Below are 27,216 nucleotides of genomic sequence, written 5' to 3'. Positions count from 1 at the left end.
TCCTATCAAACCTTTAATCAACGAAACAAACTTCTTAATCTTCTAAGCACTCTTTTTAAATTCTCATATACTGTCCTCATTATTCCAGTTAAGATTGAAGAGCATTATTTCTTTGTTTTTACATTCCATTCTTCTATATAAAGTATAAATAATCCATGTTTATCAATTTAAACAGCCTATTAACTTGCCCCTGCCAAATTCAAGCATCTGTGTATTTAGGTAATTAATTCAATGACCCATCACTTGCTATTTATGGAAATTAATTGCCTCTATTCTGACCCTCACAATATAGAATTTGATACTGCTAAATCTTGCCCAGGCCACCCTGGATCATATAAATCTCCTCAAATTGATTCACTACCGAGTTTTATATCTTCTGCAAATGTTATAATGTTACTGCTATTTGAGTACAGGACTCAATACAGTGAAACTTCAATAATCACCAATAAGAACATTTGGAAACCCCAGTGGATCACAATCATGAGTAAACATTTGCACTTCAGACTGTTTGATGGAAGAAAGGTCATTCATGAAACAGCTAAAGGTGAATGGACCAAAGACATTCCCCTGATGTACTGTACCTCTTTACTGATACTCCTGGGTCTGAACTAATTAACTGAAACCATCTTCCATGTGTGAGATTTGACCTCAGCCAATGGAATTTTTCATTGGTTGCCTGTTACTTCCATTTTACTAGGACTCCTTTGGTATCACACTCATCACTTGTTGCTTAACTGTCAAATACATCATTTTCACTCTCCCTCTGGAATCCAAGCCTTTTTGCCATTTCTGGATTAAGGTCATGTAACACCTGGAGAGCATTGTTCCTGTCAAAAGTACCCACTAGTAAATAGATTTGAGGGTAATCCTTCTGTTTGATATCACTGTTGAAAAAGATCTCCCAGTGGAACTCTGATGATGAATATTAAAATCCCAAACATGAAAATATCTGCAGATGCTGGAAATTCAAGCAACACCCACATAATACTGGAGGAACTCAGCAGGTCAGGCAGCATCTATGGAAAAGAATAAACAGTTGACCTTTCTGGCCAAGACCTTTCATCAGGACTGCAAAAAAGATGAGAAATCAAAGTAAAAAGCTGTGGGGAGGGGAGGAAGAAATACAGGGTCGTAGGTGATAGGTGAAACCTTGGCGGGGGGGGGGGGGGAGGCCGAAGTAAAGAGCTGGTAAGTTGTTTGGTGAAAGAGAAAAAAGGCTGGAGAAGGAGGAATCTAATAGGGGAGGATAGAAGATCGTTGAAGAAAAGGAAGGTGAGGAGAACCAGAGAGAGGCGATGGGGAGGTAAGGAGATAAGGTGAGAGAGGGAAACAGGAATGGGAATGGTGATTGGGAATGGTGAAGGTGGAGGGGGGTGTAATTACCAGAAGCTGAAGAAATTGATGTTCATCCCATCAGGTAGGAGGCTACCCAGTTGGAACATAAGGTGTTGCTCCTCCAACCTGAGTGTGGTCTCATTACAGCAGTCGAGGAGGCCATAGACTGACACGTTGAAATGAGAATGGGACATAGAATTAAAATGGATGTGTGGCTACTAAGAGATCCCACTTTTTCTGGTGGATGGAGTGTAGGTGCTCAGTGAAGTTATCTCCCAATCTACGTTGGGTCTCACCAATATACAGGAGGCTACATCTGGAGCATCAGATGCAGTAGATGACCCCAGCAGACTCACAGGCGAAGTGTCCCCTCACCTGGAAGCACTGTTTGGGGTGATAAATGGTAGTGAGGGAGGAGGTGTAGGGGCTAGTGTGGCACTTATTCCGCTTGCAAGGAGGGAGATCTGTGGTGAGGGATTAACAGACAAGTGCAAATGGAATGGAATCTCTCACCTTAAATCCTTACCTGCCCATAACCTCCCTCTAGTGATCCTCCCCTTCCCATGGTCTTTCATCTCTTTTACCAACTTCCCAGCTCTTTACTTCATCCCTCCTCCTCTCCCAATTTCACCTACCACATACCACCTTGTACTTCTTCCACTCCTCCTCTCCCTCCCCCCCACCTTATTCATCTGATTTCTCATCTTTTTTTCCAGCCCTGATGAAGGGTCTTGGCCTAAAACATCAACTGGTAATTCTTTTCCATAGATGCTGCCTGGCCTGCTGAGTTCCTCCAGCATCTTGTGAGGTGTTACATGAATTTTAAATTGATGGGGCAGTAATTATCTGATTGTACACTCAATGGCCACTTTATTAGATACTTCCTGTACATAATTAATGGGGCACTGAGTGAATCCTTGTCATCTTCTGCTGCTATCCACTTCCAGGTACGACATTTTGTGTGTTCATAGATGCTCTTCTGAACACTACTGTTGTAATGTGTGGTTATTTGAGTTACTGTAGCGTTCTTGTCAGCTTGAGCCAGTCTGACTATTCTCCTCTGACCTCTCTTATTAACATTCGCCCACAGAACTACTATTCACTGGATTTTTTTTTGGTTTTTTTGCACCATTCTCTGTAAACTCTAGAGACCATTATGTGTTAAAATCCTAGGAGATCAGCGGTATTGGAGATACTCAACCTATCCCATCTAGCACCAACAATCATTCCACGATCAGTCAGTTAAATCACATTTCTTCCTCTTTCTGATGTTTGGTCTGAACCTCTTGACCATGTCCGCATGCTTTTATACTCTTAAGTTGCTGCCTCCTAATTGACTGATTAGTATTTGCATTAACGAGCACGTGTACTTAATAAAATGGCCACTGAATGTATTTATCCTATTTTATCTAGTCAGGAGAGAGCTGGGCAATTGTCAACATTTTCAGGGAGATGCCAGAGTTCAGGCTAGACTATAAGAGGCACAGTTAATTGTTGGGTATGTTTTTATCGCTACTTCTAGTATGCTGGTTGTTTCAAAGCTCTTTGCTGTTTTCAGTTCTGCTGGACACTATGAGATGAAGGCAAATCCCCAACTCAGCCCTGCTGGCTGGAAATAAATGCAAATATTTTGCCTTTGGCCTGGTTGTTGACCACATCATGGTTACCAATGAGATGATCGGTTCTCTCTGTGACAAGCGTCTCATCCTCTGTGATGTTCTCACTAGGTTGCCACGACATTATTAGGTATGACTGATTCTGATCTTGTCATTACTCTTCTACCCTCAGTAAATCAGGATTACTCCTTTGACTCGCGGATAATGATCAAGCATGGGAAATACCAGGCCAACAGACTGCGATGTTAAAATAAAAGTTCTTTTGCTGATGGCTCACAGTGCATCACGGACTGTTCTGAATTAGCTCATTCAGCATCCTCTGTGGGAAGATGGGATTTTTTATTCAGCTTGTGTGCTGAATACTCTTACCAATACTGGAATGGGAAAATCCAAATGCAATGGATTGGATAACCCTTATGATTGACCACAGACTGAGTCCAGTATCCACGTCCTTCTGGATCTGGTCAAGCCAACCAGTGGCGGTGTTACTCATGGTTATGGAGGCAGAAGTCTCCCATTCAGAATACACACCCTTGCTATTTTTTAGGGAGCCACCAAGTGCATTTCAACATAAAAGTACACTGATTCTTCTGATAACTCAGCAGAATGATGAGTGAAAAGTAAAAACATATATGGTATTTCTTGCTCTGGCTTGACCTTTCAAGGGCCTCTATAGAACAGGTCAGCAAGGAGGACTTCCTTGGCCTTTCATTCTTCACCATGTAACCTTGTGCTGCAACCTCGAGAAGGTTGAACCTGCCTGTGGTACAGGATGTACTAACCAATCACGATGAAAGATTCTGAGTCAATCTGTAAGATTACATCAGGCTGTTGCTCAGCCTGTTGCACAGCCTCAAGCTGTGAGAGAACTCTCTCGATTCAGACATCTGAGGTGGGTTTGTTTTACCGTGTCCAGCTCAATGCCGGGTCTTCTGGCTGGTTTTATTCGTGTTAAATTATTACATCTGCATGGTTTACCGTATTGCTTTGGGTCCAGATGTATATGGCAGGTTCAATTTTCTTCAAGACAGGTGTGCTTTTTAACAACAACATTGGTTGTTTGTTTAATAATCCCAGATTATTAAATTAATTTACATGTCAGTTTTGGAGAGATACATTCCAGGTCCAGTAATTTATCCACGATATTTCTGTTCTGATTACTTCCATGATCGGGCCTCTCTTTGAATATTTCCAATGGGCCTTATTGAACAGGGAAATACTACTTGCTGCAATATGCACACAAAATATGCATGTCTAACCACACTGTAGATGCCATTTTACTGATCAGAAGAGATTGAAGGTATTCCTTAAGGATAGCAGGCAATTCCAATCCCACCTAGAAAGTGTGTTTCTGCCTGTCCTCTGATATAGCGCTGAACGGACTTTATTTATTGAAGGTAATTGTTAGGGTAATACAAGAATTAAAAATGTTGCCTCACTGGTATCAAGGTGTACGCCATTTATGATTTACAGTCGGAGACATAACTGAGCAGTTAATATTATGGTACCTATCCAGTGGTCTAAAAGTAAGCACTGAGTTTCCTGTCAATCCATAATTTCAAAAAATGTCTTCTTGGAATATTTCTTCTGCTAAAAATGCATCAATAAACCACATTTCAAGATGATTGTAGACCATAGGTTCCCAGCCTTCTTTATGCTATGAACCAATACCATGAAACAAGGGGACAGCGGACACTGGGCTGGGAAACCCTGTTCTCAACAAAATGTGATCTATTATCAATAGATGTGAAGAGAAACCATCTGGCATAAACTGCCACATTTGGTCAGCCAGTCCTATCCTTTCAGAGACATTCCTTCTCTTCCAGCAAAGTCCAGCTCGCTCTTTTTCTTGTTCTGATGAAGAGACTTGGACCATAAGCAACAGCCACTTTCTTTCCACCAACATGCTGAGTGTTTCTAGCATCTTCTAATTTATTTCAGATTACCATCATCTGCAAGGTTTCAGCTTATTTTTTTTCTTATTCCCTCTTGTATCCTACAATCTCTCACAGACTATACCCTGCATTACACATAATCCAAGCCGGTTTGTGGTCTTTCAACTCAGGTATTTTCAGCCGGTGTTGCTGCCCTCTTCATTTATTTTAAATGCCTTGAGCTTTATAAAAGGAATTAAAATCCATCACATCGTGAGATGACTGAAAAGATCAGTGGACTCCAGAGAATTTCAAAGGTCAGAAAGGAAATGAGTTCTGAAATTCCCAGGGTGAGCTTTGTAAAATGAAAACGGCACCTGGTCTATGTAGTTGTATATATGTAGCTTTTAGTTTGAGCAACCTAATGTGTTTATAGTGGAGCAGCATTATAAATATGCACAGTAACAATTAGACTAATTCAGAAATAGCAATTTCTATCTATTGTACAGCTAAAACACTTATAATTTTTTTCTTTATTTGGCTTCAGCTCCACAGGAAAGTGTTGCTGAAATACTCAGAAGGATGAACATGAACATAAATAAACAATAAACTTTTACCAACTTTAACCTTACACTCAGTAGATCTAATTATGCAAGACTGCTACCGGTGCTATCTAATTAAAATGCTGCATGTAATTTAGAAGATACTGCCAAAGCATAAAGTGCATTAGCAAAAGGTTTATCATACTCAAGTAAATGATTGCCACACATAAGCTAAAAGGATTTTGCAAAAACCTTGCACAAAGCCTCAAAAGGGATGTATTTCTGATCGTTATCTATTAGTGCTTTAACTGAGGAATTTGTTTGCACAAGCTACTTCGGAAAATATGAAAACACAAACATTTCCTGTTGATCAGCAGTTAAGAGCTCAGCTGAGTAAGTTTTTTAAAAATAATTTTTCAGGATTCTGAACTTCATATGCTAAGCCAGCATCATTGCCCCTATCTCATCCCTGATTGCCCCTATTGAGGAGGTGGTGATGAGCCAGCTGCAACTGAGTGACTGGCTAGATCACATCAGAGAAAGCATTCAGTCTACTACAAGGTGTATGCCTGCAATCACATTTCATCCCCAGAAGACATTCATGAGAAAGGTGTTTCTTTTTGCAATGATCTGGTAATTTTTATTGGTTTGTTGGTGTGGTATACTGCTTCCGGTGCTCCCGGTGTGGCCTTTTATATATTGGTGAGACCCGACGCAGACTGGGAGACCGTTTTGCTGAACACCTACGCTCGGTCCGCCAGAAAAAGCAGGATCTCCTAGTGGCCACTCATTTTAATTCCACATCCCATTCCCATTCTGATATGTCTATCCATGGCCTCCTCTATTGTCAAAATGAATCCAAACTCAGGTTGGAGGAACAACACCTTGTATACTGGCTGGGCAGCCTCCAACCTGATGGCATGAACATTGACTTCTCAAACTTCTGTTAATGCCCCTCCTCCCCTTCTTACTCCATCCCTGACATATTTAGTTGTTTGCCTGTTCTCCATCTCCCTCTGGTGCTCCCCCACGCTTTCTTTCTCCTGTGGCCTCCTGTCCCATGATCTTTCCCTTCTGCAGCTCTATATCACTTTCGCCAATCACCTTTCCAGCTCTTAGCTTCATTCCACCCCCTCTGGTCTTCTCCTATCATTTCGCATTTCCCACTACTTTCAAATCTCTTACTATCTTTCCTTTCGGTTAGTCCTGATGAAGGGTCTCAGCCCGAAACGTTGACAGTGCTTCTCCTTATAGATGCTGCCTAGCTTGCTATGTTCCACCAGCATTTTGTGTGTGCTGTTTGAATTTCCAGCATCTGCAGATTTCCTCGTGTTTGCTCTGGTAATTTTTATGGTAATTTTTATGGTAGCCTTCTAACTTGAATTGTAGTTGATGCTTTGAATATTTAAACAAAGGTTAAATTCCACTGCTGCCAAGGTGGAAGTAGGGTGCCATGGTAGCACAGTGTTTAGCACAATGCTATTACAACTTGGGGCATCAGATTAGAGTTCAATTCTGACACCATCTGCAAGGAGTTTGCACTTCTCCCTGGGAACATGTCAGTTTCCTCCCACAGTTCAAAGATGCACCAACTAGTAGGTTAATTGGCCATTATAAATTGCCCTGTGATTAGGCTCGTGTTTAATAGCTGGTTGATGGGCAGTGTGGTTCAATACGCCCAAGGGCCCATTATATCTAAATCAGGGGTTCCCAACCTGGGGTCCTCGGACCCCTTGCTTAATGGCATCGATCCATAGCATAAAAAAGGCTGGGAACACCCACGATAGATAGATAGACAGACAGACAGATAAATAAATAAATAGGGATGGTTTGCTCAAAATAACCAGCCCATTACGAAGCAGGAAAGAAATTCAAACCTGATGTGAATTGCTGTTCTGTAACTGTAGGGTGTTATTGCTGAAAACAAGTATGTAATTCTATTGTCATGTTGGTATGTTTGCAAATCACTTTCCATCCTGCTTCACTGCTGATACAAGGACATTTTGCAGGATATGGTTCAGGGTTTTATATGGCCAGCCAAAAATGGCAAGCAATGGATAGCTACTTATTTAATATTTGAAAGACATCACTATCACTGCTTATTTACAACAATGCCCACATATGCTTCTCACTTTGCCCTTTCATTTCTGCACCATGATTTTTGTCATTTTTAAATCTGGCTGTTTATCATTTTCTCTGCTGACACAACACACATTTTCAGCATCAGCTGGGTCTTTTGGATGCGCCTGCCTAAGCTGCTGCCTATCCAGGCAAAATGGTGCTGGTGAACCATGGCAGACAGTTTACAAAACTTCTCTCTCTCTCTCTCTATGTCTTATTTTATGGTGGTTGGCACCCAGCTTAATGGTGTATTACCGCCACCTTCTGCTCCGGAGTGTGGATCAGACGAGAGACTTACATTTGAAATCTCTTCACCCAATCGCACACACACACATACCCTAACCTACACTTTATCCTCCCATCTTTGGCCATCCTAGTACCCTATTCCTGTTTATCTATCATATCCTATATAAAAAAAATCCCCTGTAATCCTTAAGAAAGCCAAAAATACCCTAACCTGTGCTCTCTCACCCATGCCCAGCAACCCTTTTAATGTGAATTGCTGCACCAATTCTCTTAGATTAATTCTCATCATCTTTCTCTGTATTCTCATCTACTCTCTCTTTGCAATGGGAGTTTTTTTTTTACAAAACTTCTAAATATACTTCTTCTGAACTACTCTCACTGCAACCTGCAATTTCCTTTTAGATTACATACTTCGAACTGTCTTAACAAACTAGCGATTTTATGATCATCTGAAGACCTCAGCGGACTGAACTCTCAACCATACAGGTATGGCACCTTTAATCTGGCAAAAGTACATTGTCACAGCCCAAAGAGAGGGAGGAGGGGAGGACTCCAAGCCAGGCTAAAACACTGGGGCATGAAACTTCCTTTACCCAACATCTTGTTAGCAAATGTATGGTTGCTGGTGAACAAGACCAGGGACATAAGGGCAAGACTCCTGTATTGAAGGGAAATGAGAAATTGCTGTATTCTCTGTTTCACACAGACACGGCTCACTCCAGACACACTGGATACTTCCGTAAGACTACAGGGCTTCTCGATACACAGAACGGACAGGACTGATGATTCAGAGAAGCCAAACAGTAGGAATCTGTTTCATGATAGTCCTTGTGCTCGCACACAGCGGTTTTTTTGCACTCTTGTTCCCCCGAATTGAACCATCTAAAGATTATGTGCAAGCTATTTGACTTACCAAGAGGGTTACATACTACGAAAGGCTTACATTAAGCAGGTACTCAAGATACTGAGTGACACTGTCAGCAAACAAGAAAGTCTCCCTCAATGTCTATCAAATCATTGTTGGGGATTTCAATTAGGCTTGAAGAAATCTCTGTTCTACTATCATGAACATATAAACTGCAGGACCAGGGGTTCCAACACACTCAAGTACTGCTATACAGTACTATGATCAGGAATGCCTAGCATTCCATTCCTAGACTGTACTTCAGGAAATCTGGTCACTTGGCTGTCCTTCTCTGACCTGTATACAGGCAAAGACTAAAGAGGCCGATGTGAGAGCATCTTTCGGGGCGGGAGGGGGGGGGGGGGGTGGAGTGGGGACCAATGGAAAGCCATCAGTCCAGAAACTGGCAGTCCATGAGTCAGTCCTCATCAGGGGATCAGAGATGGCAAGGCTCAGGAAACTTAAATCCCTTGGTGTTATCATTTCAGAGGATCTGTCCCAGGTCCAGCATGCAAGTGCCCTTAGAAAGAAAGTACGGCAATGCCTCTCCTTTTTAAGAAGTTTGTGAAGTTTCAATATAATCATCTAAGACTTTGATGAACTTCTATAGAATTGTGTAGAGTATATCGACTGGTTACCTCATGGCCTGGTGTGGAAACATCAATGCCCCTGAACGGAAAAGCCTACAAGAAGTGGTGGTTTCTGCCCAGTCCATCATGAGTAAAGCCCTTCTGTCTACTGAGCACATCTAAACCGAGCGCTGTTGCAGGAAAGAATACATTATCAAGGATGTCCACCATCCAGGCCATGTTCTCTTCTCACTGCTGTCATCAGAAGGTACAAGTGCCTCAGGACCCACACCATCAGGTTCAGGAACAGTTATTACGCCTCAACCATCAAGCTCTTGGGCCAAAGGGATAACTTCACTCAACTTCATCTACCCCATCACTGAACTATTCCCACAACCTATGAACTCACTTTCAAGGACTCTTCATCTCATGACCCTGATATTTATTACTTATTTACTTAGTATTATTATTTCTTTTGTATTTTGATTGTTTGCCTGTCCTGTTGGCTGCAGCTTTATATTGATTCTATTACGTTTCTTGTATTTACTGTGAATACCAGCAAGAAAATGAATGTCTAAGTCATGGGTGGTGATATATGTGTTCTTTGATAATAAATTTACTTTGAACTTTGAATATGCATTGGCCAAGAATTTGTGGCTTCAATGATGCAACATTTCAGTAACTATAGTACAGAACTAACAGGGTCTTTCAGTCATCACATGCTTGTCGAAAAGCTGTAAGTTAGGAGAATGCCACTTGTAAAATACACTGTGTGTGCACTTCTTTACTTCATAACAGTGTACAAAAAGGAAGTACAAAGAGAAAAACAAAAGAGGATCTTTGCTACTCACAGAACTTACATGACCTTTATCACTTCACAATCTGTTAGCAATAATAAGATTTTTACTTTAATTAACACACTTCAACAGTTATTCCAATCATCAGACATGTTTGAACTTGTCTGGCCTACACTGTCAGCCTATATACCTATCTACATTACAAAAGGCCACGTGGCCTTATGGAGAGTTAAGAATTCTCCTTTGAACTGCCCTGTTTTGCAAAAATATTAATCACCTCCTTCAAGCGTTGATCAACAAGCAATTGTAGATAGGGAATAATGGGGAGTAATGTAGACGCCTGGGTCACAAATGTGAGAACATGCAACTTCACTGTTTGGTGGCTGAATGATTACAAGGCATAGGGCTGCCTGATAGCTGGACAGGAAGACTATGATCACATTTGATTTAGCGATGAGTCTCATAATCACCATAATTTTGAAGTAGTGATGAGTAAACAGTACTTTGAGGTATTTGTAACAACTGTACTATGATATGAAAATATGTGATTTCTATTGATGACAAAGTCACAGGTTCTGTTATCATTGCTGTGGTTTGTTGCCTGCATTTATAATTGAAGGAAATGCTAGATTTTATTTAGAGCTTAGTGAAAATAAAGATGTCAATTTTTTTCTCACCCAAGTTCATGGACCCTCACGGGATCCATGGCCCCCAGGTTAGGAACCCCTGCTCTAAACAAACCAGAACCTTGATCAAGCACTTGGTCATTTCTCCCTTCAAAGCTCACCATCCACTACATAAACTATTCCCATTATTTTTCTCCTCCTCTACCCCTTCTAAATTTTCATAGATGTTTCATATCTATATATAGTATACAGATGTTATCTATATACTGTACTCTTGTATAATGAGAAGACAACTATTATTACCACGGGTGCTGATTTACCTTTGCTTTGATTCTTCACTCACGTCTTGTCTCTTTGTAAAAGTCTAAAGCAAATGCAAAATTGGAATATGTGACATGGCTCATTTTAACTTCATGATTAAGTTTTCTGCTCAGTGTGGAAAATTGCTAATACTACAATCAAGTTTTATCACTTATTGTTTGTGTCTGCACATGTACTTTCCAGGTAGATATCAAATGTCTATTTACTACCAAAATGGTGAAATAGTTAAATACTGAAAACTCTGAGTGGTTGCAAATTAAGTTTAATTAAAATCATTTAAGTATATATCACAGGAGGCCACTTCACCAATATATAAATTGTTCATGCTCTGAAAGAGTTAATAAACTGATTCCACAGCCCTTTACTGAAGAGTTCCAAAAACTCATGCCCTCAGAAACAATTTAACCTTAGATTTGCCCTTTAATTTTGAAGTGACTTGTACTCCTGGAATCTTCTTTAGCAGGAAATAGCTTCTCCAGATCCACTCTCCCAGACCTCTCAAGGTCTTGTTTGTTTCAATCAAGTTACCTCCCACTCTAAATGTCAGCAGATACAAGCCTGAAATGAAACACATTCTGTAACTGCTGAAAGGAAGGCTGTATACATACAGGAGATATCTTTAAATGGCTGGAGACCAGGAGAAATTGAATGAAAGAGGGTGGTATCAGTATATCTAGATGTGTTGACGGAAAATGACAAACAAAACCTGAAATACCAGGAATTTTGAAAAAAACAGCTGGAAATGCAAGAAAAAGTGAGCATTGAAAACAAAAGGTGCACATGCTGGAAATCTAAAGTAAAACCAGAAACAGATACTTTGGGAGCATCTCTGGAAAGACAACCTGTCAATGTTTTGGATCCCAGATCCTTCCTCAGAACTGGTAAGAGAGAAAATGAGGCTACGTCCACACTAGACTGGATAATTCTGAAAATGCCGGTTTTACGTAAAAACAATAGGCGTCCACACTATGCGTTTTAAAAAATATCTCTGTCCACATTAAAACAGATATTTCAGTGAATCTTCTCCTACTGGGCATGCACAGGACACATCTACTGAAAACAAGCGACATGTTTGGTGCCGAATCTCACCGTGAAAGACTTGCTGTGGGTTTGTTCAGTTACAGACTAGAAAAACTTAAATGACGGACAGCTGTTGGCTCTCGCGCAGGAGGACTTAAAACTGAAAAAAAAAACAAATACTAGAGCATATGGAGGCAACCGACAGGGAGATCACAGACAGTATGACCCAGCTGACGACGAACATTGAAAAACTGACGAACTCTATTGCATTAATAAAGCATGTCTGCATCAGTGTTATCTTGTATTTCCATACAATGCAACATTAGGCTGTTAAACTTCTATTGTCAGAGAAGTACTTGCATAAATAAGTAAATCGCCTTCATATGAGCAAGGACAGAAAACAGGGCAAAGTGAGTATACTTATTTATTCAGTAAGTTAAGGGTCAAAGTATTTGGTGAGTACATTTCTAATTCTTCTGGCTTCAGTCTCATTGCTGTCTGTTCTGAAATTGTTAGGTTGTGTTCAAGAAAACAATGAAATGGCGTGCTACTGTCACCATCTGTTCCGGCACGTCATGATGGCGCTTTTAGATTTCTCCGGTTACCCCGTCCACACTGCTCTGGCCAAGTGGCATTTACAAAATTACACACTCTGGAGAGTGTTTTTGAAAGTCTCTGTTTTCGGGGGACGAAAACGCCGTTTTAGTGTGGACAGAGGATAAAAACTAAGAGAAAAAGCTTCAGTTATGGATTTATCTAGCGTAGTATGGACTTAGCCTAAGTTAGCTTTTAGTATCAGAGAAGGAGGCAGAGGGATAAAATGACAGGGCTTGAGATATAAGTTAGCTCTGTTTTCTATGGAGGAAAGGAGGTTCAGGTGTTTCAAGTTAGAGGTATTTGTAAAATGAGAGGCACAGATAGGGTGAATAACCAAGGTCTGTTTCCCATAGTGGCGATGTCTAAAACAAAAGGACATAGGGTTTAAGGTAGCAGTTCCCAAACCTTTTTAATACCTACAAGCCTTACCATGAATTGAGAGGTCCATGGACCCCAGGATAGGAACCCCTTGTTTAAGGCAAGAGGGAGGTTGAAAGGATAAAACAGTGAGTGTTGTTTGTACGTATGGGATTTAGTGAAGGTTTTGTCCTGTTCTTTCATGGTCAGCAGATCTATAAGACAAATTGGATGAATGGGCAAAAAAGTGGCAGATGGAAGTGTTGGGAAACGTATGATGATGTATTTTGGTAAAAGGAACAACAGTGCTGACTATTTAAATGGGGAGAAGGTTCAAACATCAAAGGTGCAGAGAAAACTCCCAGATTTGGATCTTTACAGGTTGAGTCTATGGTGAGGAAGGCAAGTGCAATGTTGTCATTTATTTCAAGGGGAATAGAATATAAAAGAAAGGAGATAATTCTGAGCCTTTATAAGACACTAGTCAGGCCGTACTTGGGAGTATTGTCAACAGTTTCGGGCACCATATCTCAGAAAGGATGTGCTGTCATTGGAGAGAAGAGGCGCACAAGGGTTACTCTGTGAATGAAGGGGTTAACATATGAGGAGCATTTGGCAGCTTTGAGCTTATACTCACTGGAATTTTGAAAAATACGGGGTGGGGGGGGGGGGTCTCATTGAAACCTACCTAATGTTGTAAGGAGTAGATAGGGTGGATGTGGAGAGGATGTTTCCTATGGTGGGGGTATCCAGAACTAGAGGGCACAGCCTCAAAACTGAGGGATGACTCTTTAGAATAGAGGCAGAGTTCTTTTTAAGCCAGAAAGTAGTAAATCTGTGGAATGCTCTGCCACAAACAGCAGTGGAGGCCAAGTCCGTGTGTATATTTAAGGTGGAAATTGATCATTTCCTGATTGATCAGGGCATCAAAGGATATGGCGAGAAGACATATGTATGGGGTTGAGCGGGATCTGGGATCAGCCATGATGGAATGGTGGAGCAGATTCAATGGGCTGAATGGACTAATTCTGCTCCTTTGTCTTATGGAACTGCTTTCTCTGGAGCATCAGAGGTTGTGGGGTGACTTGCTATAAGTATATTAAATTTGAGAGGCATGGGCAAAATAGAGTTTTTAATGGGCAAAAAGGTGAGAGGATTAGTTTAAAGGAGGCAATTTTTTGTCTGAAACATACTGACACTGGGAATGGTGGAAGCAGATACAATAGCAACACTTAAGAAGCATTCAAACATATGAACAGGTGGAGAATGGTGAGATAGAGACCATGTGCAGGCAGATATGCAATTTAAATTGATGGCATAGTTGGCACAAACATCATGTACTGTTCCATCAACGAGGATGAGGGGTAAATTTTTCACACAAGATGTAGTTGGTATCTGGAATGAGCTGCCAGAGGAGGTGGTGGAAGCGTAAACAGTAACAACAGTTAAGATCCAGCTGGGCTGATACTTGAATGAAAAGGACCAACAGGAATAGGATCCTGACCCGGATCTGGGCAGTACCTTCCAAATATCCGGACCTGACTTGCACTACCTTACTTGCCTTTTTCTATTTTCTAATTATGATTTATAATTTAAATTTTTATTATATTTACTTCGATTTGTACTCCAGGAAGCACGAAGCGCAGAATCAAATATCGCTATGATTGTACGGTCTAGTATCAATTGTTTGGTGACAATAAAGTAAATTAATGCAGGCAAATGGGATTAGTATAGACTAGCTGAAATGCTACTCGTCTTTTGTGGAAGACACAACTGGTAGTCTTGGAAGGTAACCTCATAAAGATCTAGGGGTAGAAGGCCTGGATGCAGACTGTACCATCTTAACACGAGGCAAAAATGCAGGTCTGATTGTCTGATCGTCAAAAGCAAAGGAACTGGTTGTGCCATAGGTAGGAGGGAAAAAAATCAAGCTCCACAAAAGTACTGTTATATTCATCTTAGCAAACCCAGCAATCTATTTGACATAAGCCTCACTGACCTATTGTCACTTGGCTTATTTTTCTCATCCTTCTTAAATAAAGGGGCAACATTGCCCCTCCAGTCTTTTGATACCCACCTTTCATTTATTGTTGCTCCTTTCTGCACCTTGTGGCGCATCAGGTGGCAACCTTGCCATTTCTTTAGCGTTTTTTACAAGGCCGAGTTGCTAGCTTGGTGCTCAACCCAGGACGGATGGAAAGTGTGCAAGGAACCAGCTGGATTTGAACCTGGCACTACTCACCTTGAAGCCTGGTGCAGATGCCACTACACCACAGGCCAGCTACTTTTTGTTAATGAAGATGGAAAAATCTGTCTGAGCCCCAGCAATCTCCTCTCATTTCCTATAGTATCATGGGATAGATCTGATCCAGCCCTGAAGATTTGCTCACCTTATGCATTTTAAGATATTTAACACTGGCATTTTCTTAACACTGACATACTCCAGACTATCAACTTACCCCTTCCTGAAGTCACTCTCCTCCAAATCCTTAGTGAATATTGACAAGAGCTATTCATTTAGGACACAAAGTTTACCCTTTTGGTCACACAGCAGACCCACTCTTTTCCAACCTGTCCTCTTCTTACTCTTAACACACTGATATAATGACTCCCCTACAATCTACAATTCGAGAACATGATTGATTGCAATTACCTTTTTCAATTCTGGGACCAAGCCAGGGTGTTGCACTGGTTAAAGATTTTTCTACTAAGTATAATGATGAAAGCCACAAATGTTTTTCTCAAGTACTCACCCTATTTTCAGGTCTCAGGATTTTCTGTTTTGGTTCTTCAGTCACAGGATGACGACCCCCATAATTGGACATCAGGCACTAGGTCTTTTACTTCACTTTCTGAATCAAGGACATGCAGCAAGGGACAAATGAACTATTTGGTCCAGTACATCAAATTAAATTACTGCTCAAAATGGATATGGCTCATGTTTGCCCAGCAAGTCACAAAGCTTCAGTCAAGACATGTATTTTGTACATATTTAATGTTATTATAATGAAAAGGAATAGGTCTACATATGTGAAGAAACATCTGTTTAATTAATCATTTATTTTGTCATTTATAGATGTTACTAACAAATCACCTATTTGATTTCTACCAGAGAAAAAACAATGTAATATGCTTTTTGTTGACAAAATTTAAAAAAATTCTGAGAATCTGAAATGCCTAAATGCGCGTATTCTGTCTAATGTAATTTTCCAAATAACCTAACTATATGACAAATGCATACCATTTAATTCTTTAAAAGTAGATACCAATATTCATAATACATGTTGTGTTATGGTGATAAACACATTTTTAACCAGTCCATTTCTGATATGTTGTTAATTACTGTAGTGCAATTTTCAATAAGCCTTTTTGTTTGCAACTAAATTCACAATCTTCATGATTACCAAGACTCCAATATGACTTTGTCCTATATACAAAGTATATAACTCTGAAAATAGTCCAGTTGTGATACTATCCACCTCTACAAAATACGAGTATAACTAAGCTTTTGGCATTGATAAACTATATTACATGGCAAAAATAATCAAATGCAGCCTATGCTTTTTAAAACATCAAGTGTGCAATATTGAAATAAAGTCAAGAATACAATGTTTTAATTCTTATACAATCAATACTGTAGAAAGAAAATTAAGATACATATTTAAAAATACACTCATCACAATTATCATTCTGCTGAAAATATATAATTGTTGGTTTTGTTAAAAATATACAACCACCAACACCTGATTTTGGAAATCAGAAGTATAGAAGTATATCTAACTTTAAAAAGGCAATTTGTTATATTTCTAACTGTCAGTTCATCAATATTTCAGGGTTTTAATACTTAAGATTTGCAATGCAAACATGACATCAAATAAGAGCTTTCATTGGAACTAAGTACTAATACAGAAATTGTTAACTTCCTTTTGTTATAACTAAGATCAAAGAGGGTAGTGGCCTCACCCACCAACAGGATACCTATCATCTTTAATGAAATATAATTTTTCACTGTTTGGTTTTACCTCCAGATAGTTACTTAGGGGCAATAATTTGTTATCTAAGTGGACCTGCTAGAAGTTATTGATGAGTCTATGATCATGCAGAATTTAAGGTCCAGTTAATGAATTAGAGGTCCAGTCAATGTCACAGGTCCTTTAGAAATTAGAGCTTTATGTGTCTTGGTTTGTGACTTCTAACAAATAAACAAATGTCTGGTTCAGCTCGCATCCCACCAGTTCAAGGAATGAAAATGTGTTAGTGGCAGTCAGTGTGGCCCAGGGAGACCTTTGGCAGTTTTAAAAATGATACAGCTGCTGATCTGGGAAGGTGGGCACAAAAAATGGAGGTCAAGATATCAGAGCAGAGATAATTTTATCTTCTTAGATTAAATAGGACAAGTACCTGATAAAATCAATGAGAGTCTGAGAATTCCAATTCCCAAATCTGAAAACTCTGTTAAACTACAGAACGTCAATTATTAAAGACCTATTCCATTTTCCTCAGGACTGTGAATCAAGATATTAGCCAAACTACTAGTGCAGGCTGTGAAAATTTTTGTTTAACAGCTACAGTATATATACCATTGAATACAACCAAAACATAACCATTTAAATTAAGTTAATATTTGGACTAACAGGACCTGCAAAAATCTTCATTTGTTTTTCCAGACCTCGTAAAAGCTTTTAACTCCATGGAACACAAGCAAATTGTAAAGTTTTGGGTCATACAGAGGTCAATAAGCATTTTACTAGTCTTGTTATGGACATACTGACTTGACAAACTTGACTTATCCAGTGGAAATAAAGCTAAAACCGAGCCCATTGCGATTAACAGGGGGTCAAGTAAGGTGACTCACTTTCACCTATTTCATTTCATGAAGTCACAGACCTTTAATTCTATTGTTTAGAAAGTTGGATGTATATTTCTCATCTAGATCATAGTGATATAGGCTGTACTACTTTGGCACAACTCTTAAAGTACAAAAACTCAACAAGAAAATTGCCGGGCTTCCATTTGTTTATTTGGGACACTATGCCACTTAAACATGGCAGGAGACTGTTGCCGAACAGGTTCTAACTAGCACCAGTCGTGCACACTTATGTGGCCATTTGACACTACATCATACTTAATGAATAGTTTTTAAAATAGCATCAGTTGTGTAGTATATTTGTGTTCATAAAGCAGTGATTTCTGTCACTAACAGTTGGCAAGAAATAAGCAGCAAGACAATTCAGAACTGTTTTGCTCGCTGCGGTTTCAAGCTTTCAGGCTTGGAGATACCAATGATGGCTGGGAATGGATGGAAATTTATCAATTTGACTACTTCAACAAGTTAGCATCTACAAAGAACTTGAAGGTATCGACAATCATCTTGCAAGTTGCAATGAAAATGAAGATTTGGAGGATTTAATCGTCGACTACATTCTATGAAGACAGTCCATTACCTGCACGAGATGTCTTGAATTGGTTTATTTATGGTCAAAAGAATGTGACAGTGTACACAAGATGAATTCCTCCATTGATAACTGTTAGGAACTAATATAGTTTTATAGTACTATAGTACTAATTGGTAGTTTCCAATCTGTTCTGCATTTAATTTAAATACCTAATTTGTTATTCAGTTTGTCTTTTTTTTTAAATACCTTTTTAACTATTTCCATGAAACTTCAGCTAATTGAGGCAGCTGTTTAACTGGGCCAAAATGTACTGGTCCTGACGTGTCCCAGTTAACCACAATACACTGTACTCAAAAATGACATTATTTTTAATGCTGTTCAGAATTAGAAAATTATTAATATTGAACTTGTCTTTTTAATGTTCCGAGTTGTTTTGAATATTTGGGCTGCTGTGTAGATCTGTGCATTTGACTAGATTCAATAGTTGGTTGAAGAAGTTAGATGGTCCCACAATTTGTCAAAGGCCAGGTGACAGCCCATGCAGATAATAGAAATTTTTATAGAATTTCTAATTCTTTACTTTTATTACTTGCTGATTTTATGTAAGGCATCAAAGAATACTTAATTAAAACTCACTATTAGAAACTCTATCAAAAAGTTCTTACATTTGCTGAGCTGTAACTATCATAGAATTTCACACTGGAAAGCTTCTGATTGAGGACTAGGAATGTTCATTTTTCAAGTGTAGATCCTTGACTTAAAAAGGAAATTAAAATAACGTGAGTAATGGCCTGACCTTCTATGTGTTTGATTAAGTGGGTATTAATCTCAAAGATGTGATTATTATTAGTATGGTGAATGATTTGGTTGACAGTGTTATTGATATTTTGTCAGTGTTATTTTGCAAAAAGATTACTATTTGGAATGATTACAGCCCCAGATGGTCAGTTTAACATACTTTAAGAACAATTGGATAAAGCGTCATATCCCGTATAAACAACTTAATTTAGCAATTCAGCATATCTGGTTTTAAGTATCAAATACTTACCCCATTAAAAGTAATCTTGGCCTGCCTAGATGTAGAAAGATAAATACTTGTGGGCACTGCTGGATGACAAAGAAAACCCTGGGCCACATTTTCAGGACATTTATGCATATGGAAACTCTAAGATCAGACATAACAATTTTTGGATTGAATTTGCAATAAACTATTCCAATGTAGACGGACTGCTTTTATGAATAATTTGCTGATGTTGGTAAGGTCCAGATACAACTTTTCGTAAAGAGAACTCAGCTGCACCGCTTAAGAGCTTACTGGGCAGGAAGAAATGCCAGAGTTTCTCCACCTCAGTGTTCAAGACCAATTTTATGGACAAATGACTTCTAAACTTTGTTACTTTACACAATTAAGTAGTTGAGCTTAATTTCAGTGCTTTCTTTATTTTCTTTAAATTATAATTTACTTTTTACCTTTATAGTTGTACTTTTTTGTATTAATTTTTAATGTCTTAATTTAACTACTATGATGTTATAACCTATGTAAAAAATCAATGCTTTAAGTATTTTCTTTTCATTAGTACATCAAACGATGTAACGAATGCTACAATAAATCCATGGTCTGAACCATACCTCCTTTCCTGTGGTGGACAGCTCTCATAATTTCTTTTGGCTGCATAATTTGATTCTGACTTAACATCTAGTGGTAATAGTCCTAGTACCCTGAAGGGTGTAGCAAGATGTATTTGTTAAATACAAGTATAAAATTATGTAAGTATTAACTAAATATTGAAACAACAGATGGACACCACTGAAATCCATTTAGGCAGTCTTCAAAGTCCGGCTGAACTTCAAAACTCTATTCATTCTCAAACCTTTGAAAGACGGGTTCAGAATTCTGAGAAAGACCTGAAATAAAATTAACAGAAATTAACAGAAATAAAGTACAATAAAGAATTCAGAAACCAAATATCATACCTTTACAATACTTTTCTAGTTCTTACGTTCAGAAAATATGTCTAACCAACTTGACGAAGTTTTCTTGTTGAATAATGAAGTGTTGGTTGGAGGGACAAGTAAACCAGAATCAGTGTCTTCTATCATGCCAACCTACACAGTACTGAGGCTCCAGTTACTTCCAGCCAGTTATGTTGAGTATGCCGCATCATTCACATGCTCAGCAACACTGCTAAAAACTATCATGGAAAGAGATTACCAGGCAAACAGAGAAAAGATACAACTCTGAAAAGAAATGCAACAATCCCACTGACTGTTAAGAATCTCTAAAAATGACCATTTGAAGAAGAGAAGCATGTGAACTGTTATAGGTGTATGCTCGATGGAAGTGGGAGAGCAACTGCATTCAAGCCTTCATGAGTACTCAACTGAGAAAGTTGTGATAAGTTTTATAAAACATTTGTTTGGCCTCAATTGAATTATAGTGTACTGTTCTGAGTACCATACTTTTGGCATGAGAGAATGTGAAAAAGAATTACCATTCTGATTCTGGGGACGCACTCCAGATTAATGGATAAACTGGGGAAGCTAGGATTGTTCTCCTGGAACAAAGGAGCCTGTGATGAAACTTTAGAGAGTGCAGATGAAATTTACCAATATAGTTCCAGGATATTTGAAACCACAGTTATGACAAGGACAGCAAACAAATAGAAACCATTTCCATCATGTTCAAGAACATGAGCTAAATGAAAGTGACTGATAAAAAAACCCAAAAGTGACTTCAGGAATTCAGATTTATTTTTTCTTTTTAAAAACAGTGGTTGGAATGTACTGCTAAATGCTACACTAATGATGACTCCCATGGTTAGCATGACACTATTACAGCTTGGGGAATTCCAGAACTTAGAGCTCAATTCTGGTGCCATTCTGTAAGGAGTCTCTGTACGTCCTCCCTGTGGAATGTGTGTGTTTTCCCCAGGTGCTCTGGTTTCCTTCCACAGGCAAAAGAGGTACCAAATAGGTTAATTGCTTGTTTGTAGATTATCTTGTGATTAGGTTAAGATAAATCTGGGTTATGGGGTTGCTGGGGAGGCATGGCTCCAAGGGCCTACTCTGTGCCAAACTGCTAAACAAGTAAAATAATAAATTGAGTTGGTAGTGAAGACAATGTCAACCACCGTGTTCAAAAGTACACCATAGAAGGTGAGAGTCTTCTTTATGCTTATTTTTCAGAATATGTTGTCATTTGCAAGGCCAGAATTTGTTGCACATCCTAATTGTTCTTGAGAAAGTGGTGATAAGCCCCATTCTTGATCACTGCAGTGCTGGACAGAAATGCAGTGCAAGTCTGGATGGAATGTGACATGGAGGTGAGCCTGCAAATCATGATATTCCCATGCAAAGTTGCCCTTGCTCTTCCAGGTAGTACAGATTGTAGGTTTATTGCATTCTGTAGTCTATATATTTTGCAACCACTGTCCATTGGTGATGTAGGAAATGACCCAATAAGGTGATAAAAGGGGTAACAATCAAGCAGGCTGCTCTATCCTGTGTGTCAAGCTACTTGAAAATTTTTGAATCTGCACTCAGACAGACAAGAATTTTGAACACAGAACAGAAAAACAAAGGAACAGTACTTCAGCCAACAATGTCTATGCTAACCACTGATATTAATTTAAACTATTTCTACCTGCTTGCACATTGTATATACATCCCTGCATTGCCTGCCTGCTCATGTATCTGTCGAAATGCCACTTAGAAGTTGCTATTATACCTGCTTCTACCACTTTCCTTCGTAGCAGATTCCAGGCACTCTCCATTCCGTGGAGAAAATTTGCCTCATAGGTTAACTTTAAACTTTCCTTAACACACCTTGATATAGGGTCTTTGTTATGTTTGTAACACCAGAGGCCAGTCTAAGGAAAAACACAGGAGCCAGGATGTTTCTCTTGTTACGTATCCCGTAACTGGATAACTTACCAGCAAAGATAGAGAGGTCCGTTGAAGTCTGATGTCACTATTTTCAAAAGTTTTTATTTATAAAGGGGCACAAAAGTAAGGTTAATACAAACATTCAGATAACACACGTCAGCAATAGTCAATCTAAAGCGCGGGTATAGTAATAATCATCATTAAGAAGTAATCTCGGCTGTTGTCTAGGGGATAATATTTTGTCCGTTGAAAATATAAAAGTCACTCAGAAGTCTGCAGACTTTAGCCTTTCGGGGAATCGCTGGGTTTCACGTGTTTTAGAGGGATCGGTGAAAAATGAAAAAAACTTGCCCGGGTCTTTATGAAGCCACTCCGTAAAATCAGGGGAACGTTGTTTCCCTGTTGTTAGTTCGAAGTCCTTCTCAGTATGATCAGCCACCCGCTCCCCAGGCAAGGGGGTTAGCAGCGCACGTGGCATTGAGTGAGGGTGTCCTTCTGGTGCGTCGCTGGGGTACTGCCTCCTGCAGTCTCCTTTTATCTTGACTTGCAGAGTTGTAGATGTCCATCAAAGTAGGGTGATGCAATCCCCACCCCCACATTGCCCGAGGGTGTCCATATCCATGGTAGCTGTCACGTAGCAGGGACATGCACGTCACACAGGTACCTCTAAGAACAATGGCCAAAACTGTTGCATTGTCTCTCACTTCCTGGGTCCGAGACCCGAATTAATAGCGATCTTGCGATTCTCCGGAAGGAGGGGGCTGCTCCCGCTCCTTCGGCCCCTCAGAGCTGTGGTACATTCATAACACTCTACATAGCTTTCTTTTCCGTTTTTTTAAGGGCATTCACATACAATGTGGTGGCATAAAGACATTTCTCAACATCATGAACAAGATTTATAAAGGTATACAAAAATCATTTATAAAGAGTTATGATTTTGTATAGCAAGGGAATTAAGTATTATGAGGAAAAGGCAGGTTGGTGGAGATGATCCCACGGCCAAATCAATCATGATCTTATTGAATGGCGGACCAGGCTCAATGGGCAAGTTGGCCTACTCCGCTCCTACTTCTTATGTTATATGTTTGTAGACATTTTTATGCACAAATATCACCAAGATACCTAAACAAGTGTGGGTTTCCTGGTGAAAAGGTAATTCATACAAACAGACTGCTGTTGCCAGGAAATACTGTTCCAACAGTTTAAGAAATTGTGTACATCCCTCATTTATTGCCAAAGACATAGTGCAAAATGAGAATGCAACAGAGGAAGTTTCAGAATTTACTTTCAACCTTGATATCCACTTAACATAAAAATAGAAGTGGAATGTCTGAGCTGATTATATGAAATTGGAGCTAACAACAACAAAATGAGCAATGAATAAACCAGGCAAAACAGAAACTCCACTAAAATCTTAATTGCATAGAAACATAGAAAACCTACACACAATACAGGCCCTTGGGCCCACAAAGTTGTGCCGAACACGTCCCTACCTTAGAAATTACTTGGCTTACCTATAGCCCTCTATTTTAATAAGCACCATGTACCTATCTAAAAGCCTCCTAAAAGACTCTATCGTATCCACCTCCACCACCATTGCCGGCAGCCCATTCCACACACTCACCACTCTCTGTGTAAAAACTTTACCCCTCACAACTCCTCTGTACCTACTCCCCAGCACCTTAAACCCGTCTCCTCTTGTGGCAACCATTTCAGCCCTGGGAAAAAGCCTCTGACTATCCACACGATCAATGCCTCTCATCATCTTGTACACCTCTGTCAGGTTACCTCTCATCCTCCTTTGTTCCAAGGAGAAAAGGCTGTTAACCCAACCTATTCTCATAAAGCATGCTCTCCAATCCAGGCAACATCCTTGTAAATCTCCTCTGCACCCTTTCTATGGCTTCCACATCCGTCCTGTAGTGAGGCAACCAGAACTGAGCACAGTACTCCAAGTGGGGTCTGACCAGGATCCTATATAGCTGTAACATTACCTCTCGGCTCCTAAATTCAATTCCACAACTCGAAGACAATGAAGAATCAATGAAGACAACTCGAAGCAAAAACCTGAAGCATGAGCTGTCACAGATCGACTCGGATATGTGATATGAAATCACAGATTGGGCAGAGCTTAGGAGGACAATGGCACCTAACAGTAATTCCTTTGCGTACATCTTTGGAAACGGTTCTATTTCTAGAGTCTCCTTTTGCCCCTTTCAGGGTTCTTATGAAGACCCTGACCCGGAGTTACACGTTGACTTCAGTTCTTTGCGGAAATGGGACCCGCTCTTGGGGCCTCATGACTGGTTGCTTTTTGATATGCCAAGGATGCAGCCTGGAAGACGAGCATGCCTTCAGGGTGCGAGATTTTCATGGCTCTGGAGGTGGGCAGGTTAAAGGCTGGTGCCTACACCTGATGAGTCGTGAGAGTACACAGAAGATAAAAAGCAGCAAGCTGGCTGCTGGCTGTGTGCCCAGAGACCCGAGTTCTTTGGGCACAGAGCTTGGAAAAAGCAATGCAACTGACTTTTAACATCATAAATCAGCGAGTTGTTTTGTTATGTCTCCCCACTCGCTGTGAAAGGGGGACACCTCTTTTTTTCTTATTAGGGAGAGAGAGAGAGAGAGAGAGAGAGAGAGCCTGTGGTATGTTGAATACCACGTGAATGAGTAGTCTTTGGGGTACTGCATCTGTGTCTTACTGATGCTTTGCTGCACACTTGAGTGCTTGGTGGGGGATGCTAATGCTTTTTGCTGGTGGTGGAGGGGGGTCATTACTTTGCTGCTGCTTGTGCGCAGGAGGGGGGAGTTGGGGGGGGGCTTTGGCGTTCTAACACTTAACTGTCATTCATCCTTTGTGGCACTCCTGTTTTCGTGTATCTGTGCGAAATAAAAGAATTTCAGGATGTATATTGTATACAATTCTCTGACATTAAATGTACCTATTAATTTATAAGGCACAGAAATAGGCCCTTCAGCCCAGTTTGTCTAGAACAACTAAGTTGTCTACTTGAGCAAGTCATATTACCCCCTGTTTGGTCCATATACCTCTAAACCTTTCCTATCAAATTCCTTTTAAACTCTGTAATTATATCCATCTCTACCACTTTCTTTGGTAACTCATTCCAAAACCCACCTTCCTTTCTAATGGAAAAGCTGCCCTCAGATCCTTTTAAAATCTTTTTTCCTGTATATCTATGCCCTCAAGATTTGGGCTCTGTCATTGTTCACTGCACCTAAGCCATACAGACAGACATGCAGCATGGAAATGGGCCCTTAGGTCCAACTGGTCTACGTTTCCCCTCTAAGCTAGCCCCATATCTCTCTAAACTTTTCCTTATTCACTTAGCTGTCCAAGTATCTTTTAAATGTTGTTAATGTACCTGCCTCAACTGACAGCTCACTTCATATACTGACCACCCTCTGGGTGAAGAAGTTGCCACTAAGGTTCCTGTTAAGTGTCTCCCCTCATCTTAAACCAATGTCCTCCAGTTCTTGATTCCCTAACCTGGCAAAAAGATTGTGAACATTGACTCTTATCTATGCCCCTCTTGATTTTATATACCTCATTTAAGTTCACCCTTCCTTCTCCTATGCTCATTTAAAAAAGAGTCCCAAACTATTCAGCCTCTCTCAATCCAGTTTGCTGTTCACATTACTCCTGTGGCTGTCTTACCCGGCCTTTGGAATGATCTAAGAGCAGCTAATTAAGCTCCAGCACATCTCTGAAATGACTGAGGCAAGTCACAGGAAGAACATGCAAATTCCACATGATCATGTCCAAGGTCAGGATCAAATCAAGACCTCAGGGTAAAAATGCCAAAAACTGAAGATCACAGATTTAAGGTGAGAGAGCAAGAGTTTAAAGGAGATTTGTGAAGCAATTTCTTTTACACAAGGGTCAATGGGAAGTGGTGCAAGCAGATATGATAGCAATGCTTAAGAGGCACATGACTAGGCAGGAAACAGAGAGATATAGACCATGTGCAGGCAGACGAGATTAATTTAAGCTGGCATCATGGTCAGTGCAGAAAGGGTGGTCTGAAGACCCATTCTTTGTGCTGTAATTTTCTATCTTCTATGTACCCTATCTATGCTCCTCATAATTTTGCACACCTCTATCAGGTCTCTCCTCAACTTCAAGAGAAGCAAACCTGCCTATCCAGTCTCTCCTAATCAATCAATCACTCCACCCCAGCAACAACCTGGTGAATCCATTCTCCCCAGAGGATTCATATCCTTGCTCCAGTGTAGTGACTAGAAATGTAAAATATACTGTTGCTATGACCAGTGTTATAATATATCCTTGATGCTCTTAGTTTCTACACCTCATTTGATGAAGGCATACTCTTTCTACACTGCTTTATGCTTCAGGGATTGTTACGACTTTTGCACCCAGGTGTCTCTCTCTCTCTCTCAATACTCTGTATGTCTACCCCTATTGGTCCTTCACAAGGGTTTTGGCCTTCTGCAGTGTGCTCTTATCAGGATAAATTCTATCCGCCATGCTCTGTTCATCTTACCAATTCTTCAGAATCATTGTGTAGCCTACATCTGTACTCCCACTAACACCACTGTCACTAATTTCTGTGTCACACCACTCACATTCTAATTGCTAGCATACAAAACAATTGACAAAACAGCCTCAGCACCAATCTTTTTGGTACATCATTGGTCAGAGATTTCCAATCAGAAAAATAACGTCCCATCATTCTCATGTGTCTCCTGTTACCAAGCCAATTTGTCAACTTGCTTGGATCATATGGGCTCTTACCATTTTGACCAATTTCCTACATTGCAAAGGCCTTAAAGATCACATTAACTCACATTACCTTTATTCAGCGCATCTTGTTACAACTTTGAAAAATCCAGTGTAAAGTTCAAAGTAAATTTATTATCAAACTACATATTTGTCACCATGTACTACCCTGACATTCATTTTCTTGCCGGCATTCACAGCAAATACAAAAAACGCATAATGGAATTCAACAGTGGCTGGATGGGAGATGC

General features: G+C 39.9%; 1 protein-coding gene across 1 annotated transcript in view; it reads right to left on the bottom strand.

Moving 5' to 3' along the window:
* Window positions 1-15,901: 15,901 nt before the first annotated feature.
* Window positions 15,902-27,216, bottom strand: part of LOC132395520 (pituitary tumor-transforming gene 1 protein-interacting protein-like) — a 57,884-nt gene continuing 46,569 nt past the window's right edge. The window contains exon 7 of the mRNA XM_059972262.1: window positions 15,902-20,226. Coding sequence (XP_059828245.1) covers window positions 20,177-20,226 — 50 coding nt within the window. The 3' untranslated portion in view covers window positions 15,902-20,176. The remainder of the gene's footprint in view (window positions 20,227-27,216) is intronic.

The sequence above is a fragment of the Hypanus sabinus genome, chromosome 6 (assembly GCF_030144855.1).
Source record: "Hypanus sabinus isolate sHypSab1 chromosome 6, sHypSab1.hap1, whole genome shotgun sequence".
NCBI classification, from domain to species: Eukaryota; Metazoa; Chordata; class Chondrichthyes; order Myliobatiformes; family Dasyatidae; genus Hypanus; species Hypanus sabinus.
Note: the sequence above shows the minus strand (reverse complement) of the source record. Positions and strands in the feature narration are given on the sequence as shown.